The 7140-nt window shown below is 33.3% G+C and overlaps 1 protein-coding gene across 3 annotated transcripts; it reads left to right on the forward strand.

Annotated features, from left to right (window-relative positions):
• Positions 1-2015: 2015 nt before the first annotated feature.
• Positions 2016-7140, forward strand: LOC110628654 (zinc finger CCCH domain-containing protein 18). 3 transcript variants are annotated; one of them, XM_021775438.2, is made up of 8 exons: positions 2016-2334; positions 3527-4495; positions 4591-4758; positions 4860-5039; positions 5908-5984; positions 6080-6250; positions 6334-6472; positions 6587-7140. In XM_021775438.2, the coding sequence occupies exons 2-8, from the start codon at positions 3546-3548 to the stop codon at positions 6654-6656; spliced, it is 1755 nt and encodes a 584-aa protein (XP_021631130.1). In that variant the 5' UTR covers positions 2016-2334; positions 3527-3545; the 3' UTR covers positions 6657-7140. The 3 variants fall into 3 exon arrangements, with proteins under 3 accessions (XP_021631130.1, XP_021631131.1, XP_021631132.1); XM_021775439.2 differs by having other exon boundaries at positions 6340-6472; XM_021775440.2 differs by having other exon boundaries at positions 2018-2334; positions 6343-6472.

Below are 7140 nucleotides of genomic sequence, written 5' to 3' on the forward strand. Positions count from 1 at the left end.
TTTCTTATATGAAATTCTATTTTTTCTTATTATTTAACTTAGTTAAATAAATTATTAGGATGAGTAATTCAGAATACATATTTTTAAATTTTTACCGTAATTAACATTATATTATAAATTTATCTAGAATGCCACGTATGTAGCATGTCACGTGGTACCATATTTTTTTAAAAAACTAATATGACATGTTTACGAAATTTATAAAATAACATATCATACCAGAATTTGAATGCTAAAAATGCAAAAATTTTAATACTAAAAGTGCTATTTTCTTTTAATTTTTTATTGTTTCACGTTGAGAAACAATTTTCTGTTAGCTAGAGAATGATAAGTTAGTATTTTCTTTGCCAAACGTTGCTGATTCCATTTCTTTGAATTTTTTTTTTCGGAAAATTTCTTTGAATTTGAACCATGGGACACGGGACACTTGCATTTATTGTCATGTTCCCCCTTAACAGGGTTGAGTTTGAGGACTCTCTTATCAAGAAACTGTGGGGAAAGGCATGTGACGTTTGATGTTTCAATGCTGCAAAGGAATTCTTGTTAATATAGATTTTGCTTACACTCAAATTATTCTTAATATCTACAAATGAGATAACTGTGTTCCGCAGCTTCGTGAATAAATTCGACTCATTTAAAAATGCCATATAAATTAAAATTATATTGATAAATTCATAAATTTTTATCAATAATTATATAAAGTTCAATTCAAAATTTTTAACTGATTACGCTTTTATATTTTTTTTAGAGGTCATATATGCTCTGATATAATATAATATTATTTTAATAATAAAATATTATTTTTAAATTTAAAATATAAATTTGGTATTTTAATTAATATAAAAAATTTAAAAAATATATAAAATAGTAAATAATTTTTAAAATTAAAAAATAAATTTATTATATGAAAAAATATTTAATTATTAAAAAATAATATTATATTAAATTAAAATTTATTTAGCTTTTGAATAAAATCACAAGAGTTTAATTGCACTTCTATCTGAATAATATCCATTTGAATTTTGTTCTAATAAAACTCAATGAATTAAGTATTTGAAAATATTCAATTTGTTGCCATCTGGCAACTACTTCTAATTTCAAATCAAATCGTAATGGGTTCTAGCGTTGAGTCTCGTCTCGTCTCAAATCTACACTGGATCCTTTGACAGCAACAATTAATCCCCACTTTCCTTGCCGGTTGAACCGGTCACTCTGATCACCGAAAAATCACCCTTTTTACCACAAGTCCCCAACTGCCCCTTCACTTTCCCAAAATTACCACTAACCTACCCTTCATTATTATTTATTTAAAATTTCACCACCAGTCACGGAGAACTGAACTGAAACTACAACTTCCACCAGTATAGTGCCACGTAGGACACCACCACGGTTGGCGTGGAGCCCACGTGTAATTATAAAAAAGAAGATTAAAGAAAGCTTGTGGTGATGGTTCTATAGTGGATACGGATATGGGAACCGCTTGAGAAACAGACTGTTACATGCTGACAGACGGGAACGTGGCAAACATGCAGTGAACTTTTGTAGCGGAAAATCACAGCCGCTAATATGCATGATTGACATCTACGTTAACTGACGGTTTTCAAACAGTGAAAGTAATCCAACGGTGGATTTATAATCACGAAGAGACAGACAGACACAGATGAGATGTTGTTCATCAGTTGCCAAAAAAAGGTAGACCACATAGATATTTCCGAAAATGTATTATTTTTTCTTTTTTTGAAATTGAGGGTCGAGGGGTAATGATGTCATTTGGATTAATTACAGTTTAGGAAATCCAAACAAGTTGGCGAAAATTTCTCCAACTAGAGTACAACCTGTAAATTTTATAATTATTATTATCACCATCATGGGATTTTTTTAGAAGTAAAATAAAAAATAAAATATTTTTTTAAAAAAAACTTCTCTCGTGTGCCTTTTTCAGCAAATGCGAGAGAGAGAGTGTGTTGTGTATATTTAAGCCAAAGTTGTTTTAACTAAAGACAAGACGCCCTTTAAAGCTATCCTTTCTGTCATTTGGCTTTGTTTCTTTTTTTTTTGGGTTAATTATATTTGTTTATTTTTAATAATGGTGTCGTTTTTGCGGAGAATGAAGAACTGAAGAAGACGATAAAAGCAGCAAAAGAAACAGAGTAGAGGGAGAGAAACACAGAGAGAGAGAGAGAGAGAGAGAGAGACAGAGAGACAGAGAGAGACAGAGTTCAGTGAATTCATGGGTATGGAAGAGAAGTTGTTTAAGGCCCTGGGTTGCTTCGCCTGACTTAGCTTCTTCGTCTTTCAGGAGCCATATGTGTTAAGAGTTTTGTTTTTTGTTGGGTAGGTCTCTGGTCTTGGTACTTTTGCTTGAAAGGTTTTTCATTTGTAATTGCTGCAAACTTCTTCTTCTTCTTCTTCTTTTATTTATTTTTTTTACAAAAAATTTTGAATTGGGTATTTTTGAAATGTTTCAAAACTGGGAGTTTTACTGTCTAAGAAGACTGCTGAGTGTTATTTTGTGTATGTCCTGCTTCTGTTTCTTTAATTCATGGAGGTGTCAGTTCTGTATCCGTTTTGAGAATTTTTAGTTATGGTTTTATTTGAATTTTTCTGAAATTTCTGATGTTAATTTTATGATGAAATTATGAGGAGAAACTTTTGATTTTCTTGCTGTTTCCTTTTTAATCTTTGTGTTGGTCAATTTCCCTGAAATTAGACGTCAGGTTCTGGAAGAATGTAGCAAAGCAATGATTGGGTGTCTAATAAGATGTTGGGTTTTACACGAATCTTGAAATTCTTGACTTCTTTTGTTTCTTAGATATTTATTTTATTTTCTTCATTTATTCTTAAGAAAAAAAATTATTTTCTTATGGAAGAAGAGGAAGAGGAAGAAGAAGAAGAAGAAGAAGGGCATTTTCCCTCTAATGGTTCCTTGATTTCTTTTGTTGAAATATTGTCTTCTGAATTTCGTTATTGAAGCAAATTTTTTCTGGTTTAATTTATGTGGTTCTTCTCATGTGTTCCAGTTTTCTGTTCAATCACTAAGCTTTTGTTCTTTTTTTTTAAAAAAATTATTATTTTTTGTTATTTCTTTTTCTTGAACTGTTTGAAGTCAAAATTATACTATTTTCCATGCTAAATGAAGAAGAAAATTTATGTATTTTTTCCAGTATCTGTGTCACATTAGGCTGTGATTTGTCTGTCAACTTTTCATTTTCAGAAACGGTGCTTGGATCAGTTTCCTTTTATGGCTGTAGTTTTGTGTTTGTTAAGGTTATTTTACTGGCACGACAGTTAACCTCTTTATTTCAGAAATGGAAAAAAAATGTTGTCCCAATCCAAAACAGATTCAAAACGCCTTGTGTTTTGATAAATTTTCATGAATATTAATGTTCTTATCTTCCTGTTAGATCTGCGAACTGCCTTTGTGTTAAGAGTTCTGTAAGAATTGTAATTGTCTTTGTTCTATCAATTTCTTTCTGTCAATTTCTATATGTCTGATGGCCATGTGTTGTTGTATTGCATTTCGCAGGGTTGAGAAAATTTTTGAAATGGATTTTACAGAGTCCACAAAGGTTGTGTACAACAGAATTCACAAGCTAGAGCCTGAAAATGTGTCTAAGATTATTGGGTACCTTCTGTTACAAGACCATGGTGAGAGAGAAATGATCCGGCTTGCATTTAGCCCGGATAATTTGATTTATTCATTGATTACCAAAGCCAAGTCTGACCTTGGCCTAAACAAACTAGCAGTTTCTGTTCCAATCTCACCATCTCAGGTGAATTCATCACCTGCTTCTGACATCCCTCTACAGTTCACTCCCTTTTCGCGGATTTCCTTGCATCCAGTTTCGTCTCCAGCGCCTTCACACGGGGCTGCAAGTTCTTACTGGGATGCTCAGGTGACTGGTGAGCAGCAACAGGTGCATAACTTGGACTTTGGTATGCGGGGGTTCTCGGAGTCGGTTTCTGAAGATTATAGGCTTCAGAACCAAATGCAGTACTTGACTTTGGATGATCAGTTAGAGTTTGCTAATTCTGTGAATTCTGATTTTTCTAGCAATTACTTTTATCCAGAACCTGCATTAGGTCCTAGGACTAATAGAAGGTCTCCTAGTTTGCCCGAGTTTCCTGTTAAGGTTTGTCATTATTTCATCAAGGGGTTTTGTAAACATGGAAACAACTGTAGGTATTTCCATGGTCATCCAATCCCAGAAAACTTACAGATTTTCAGCTCAAAATCAAATGAGATTTCAAATGAAGAACTTGTTGTATCGCCTGGGTCTCTCGAGAAGCTCGAGAGGGAGCTTACCGAGCTTCTGATATGGAGACGAGGGATGCCTGTTTCAATTGCCTCTTTGCCAATGTTGTATTATGAAAAATATGGGAGGACTCTTCAGGCAGAAGGGTATCTTACAGAAAGTCAGAGACATGGTAAGGCTGGTTATAGTCTTACAAAGCTTTTATCTCGATTGAAGAACAGCATTCGTGTCATTGACAGGTGCAATATGTGAATATTCATTCAAATGTTTTTCTTGTTAGTTAAATTCTTTTGACTTCAACAATAACTTCTAACTGTAATTCATTTTGACTCAGGCCTCACGGGCAGCATTCAGTGATTCTAGCAGAAGATGTTCCCAAGTACTTGGACTGTGTCAGTGAAAGAAATGACCCTGGTGGAATTGTTACTGGTTCTAGGCAGATCTATCTTACCTTTCCAGCTGAAAGTACCTTTACGGAGCAAGATGTTTCCAATTACTTCAGGCGAGTATAGTCTGAGTATATTTATTTGGATGGTTCTCATTTTCATTTACATGTTGGAATTTTTTAAAATATTCTAATGATTTTCCTTTCTATATTTACAGCAAATTTGGGCCTGTTCAAGATGTTAGGATTCCATGCCAACAGAAGAGGATGTTTGGATTTGTCACTTTCGTTTTTGCAGAGACTGTCAAGCAAATATTGGCAAAGGGGAATCCACATTTCGTATGCGGAGCTCGTGTTCTGGTGAAACCTTATAGAGAAAAGTCAAGGCTTATTGATAGGTAAAAATACTTTTTTGTTTGTTTACAGTTGCAGCATCCTTATCTTCTATTGCATTTGTGGTTAGATTCTAGCTTTATACTTGATGTTGGTTCCTTTTGATTTTAATATTCTTCAAGTCGTAAAGTATCGAAACATAGTTATTGCTTCCATAGTTTGCTGATCTGAAATGGCAAAGAGATTCTGAACAAAATCATTAGCCTATAAGAAATTACAAAACAAAAATTTCTTTTTCTTTTAATTATGATCATGTCATTTTCATCTCCGTAAGTGCATATTGGCATTACCTTTAGATTAATATATCAACTTCGGATTCTTCATTTCAGCTCAAAATGCAACTGATATAGAACCCATTATTTTCTAATCCAGCTTTAGTGGAGGCTGCCAGAGATGAACTTTGTTATATTGTTAGATATTTTCAATTTGCTATGCGGAAAAAAAAAATAAAAAAAAAGAAGAAAAAGAAGAAAGAAGAATTTTTTGAGAATTTTTTTTTGATACTCTTATCATGCTTTCTTGCAATCATCACATCAACAATACATAAAGGTTCCAGCTGGCTTGACAAAACCTAGTGCTTCTTTTTTATTCTCCTCTTGCTGTTAAAAATAAATAAAGAATCCCTTGTTTGATTTTTCTGTTTTCTTCTTTTCTTCTCGCCTTTAGAAACTAAAATGAAAAAAAATTATGATTCACATACAAGTTCTTTGTTTTTAAGAATCTTGTATGTGAAGCAATGATCTTCTACCTGCTTTCCATTTTCCTAGTCTTTCATAAATTTTATTCTCCTCTTGCTCTTTTAGATTTACACATTTCATTTTAATGTTTAGTTTTTTCAATTTGTATTTATTGTTTCGAGAAATTTTAATGCAGGAAGTATTCTGAGAAATTACAGCACCCGATTTACTACGGTCCGCACTTTGTTGATGGAGATTCTGAGCTTTATTCAAGTAAGTGTAACTTGAAAAAAGAAGCGCTCTTATTCGAAGTCATAATTTTATTTAAATAACAGTATTTTTCTCCCCTTTGCTGGCAATTTTTGTAGTGACAAGAGTTCTTGATAATTCAAGAATGCTGAAGAAGCAGCTAATGGAGGAAAATGAGAATGCACTCGAACTCGAGAGAAGGCGTCTCTTGGAACTGAAATTAGTCCCCAAATCCCTTAACCATCAATCTTATTTTGGCTACTCCATGGATGAGTTGAAGTTTTCAAAAGGTCCAACATCCTAACCATCTCTTTTTTTTATATATTTTTCTTGCATTTTTATCAATGCTCATATGTTCACACGAACTACTTAGCCACAGCAGAACAAGAAGAGTTCCCATCTGCAGAACGTTTCAACCAGTTGCTGGATGTTTTGAACAACGGCTCTTCCAGCGAGGACAAATTCGAGCATATAAATGCCAACGCCAACGTCAACGACAATGGCCAAGATAGGTATTAAAACAACATTCACCATTGTGCTAATACAATAGCTTCAACATTTGCTCTCTGGTGCATTTCTGATATGGGTTCCGATTTCTTGGTTTCTTGTTTCGGCGATGCGAGCAGCAGCCAAGTCCTCGACCTCCCAGAGAGCCCGTTCGCGTCGGTAGGGAGTGGCATTTCAAAGGTTATATAGAGAAAATACAATACAGGTAATAACTATAGAGGAAGAGTTTTAAAGTAGTTGAAGTTGATGGGTCAGCTTCATAATATCATCAATTCATACAATAGCAACTGAAGGAGAAAAGGAAATATTAGATGAACTAATTGTCCATGTTATATTCTTGGAGGAGAATGCAAAGAACGCAGAGTTGATACAGCAAAAGCAAATATGTTATAGAGTTCTAAGCTTTGCTCTTTTTTTTTTTAATTTTTTTTATAAATTTAATGTAATCACAGAAAAGCAAGCAAGCCAGATAGCTTGGTGGGCTTTTACAAAGAAAATGTAATAGATATATAGTCTCTTTTTAGTTAAAGTAAAATACTGTGCAAGAATTAAGAGGAAAAGTATGAAAGTGCTAGAGCTTTAGAGCTGTTATTAAAAAAAAAAAAAAAAAAAAGTCATATATATTCAAGTTCAATTGGAGCCAATGAGATGATTGACCCTTTTTTTGATTTGA

The sequence above is a fragment of the Manihot esculenta genome, chromosome 12 (assembly GCF_001659605.2).
Source record: "Manihot esculenta cultivar AM560-2 chromosome 12, M.esculenta_v8, whole genome shotgun sequence".
Lineage (NCBI taxonomy): Eukaryota > Viridiplantae > Streptophyta > Magnoliopsida > Malpighiales > Euphorbiaceae > Manihot > Manihot esculenta.

Coding starts and splice junctions, on each gene's coding strand:
- LOC110628654 (XM_021775438.2), top strand. CDS start 3,546: ATGGATTTTACAGAGTCCACAAAGGTTGTGTACAACAGAATTCACAAG. Junction 4,759..4,859: donor GATGTTTCCAATTACTTCAG/GCGAGTATAGTC, acceptor CTATATTTACAG/CAAATTTGGGCCTGTTCAAG. Junction 5,040..5,907: donor AAGTCAAGGCTTATTGATAG/GTAAAAATACTT, acceptor ATTTTAATGCAG/GAAGTATTCTGAGAAATTAC.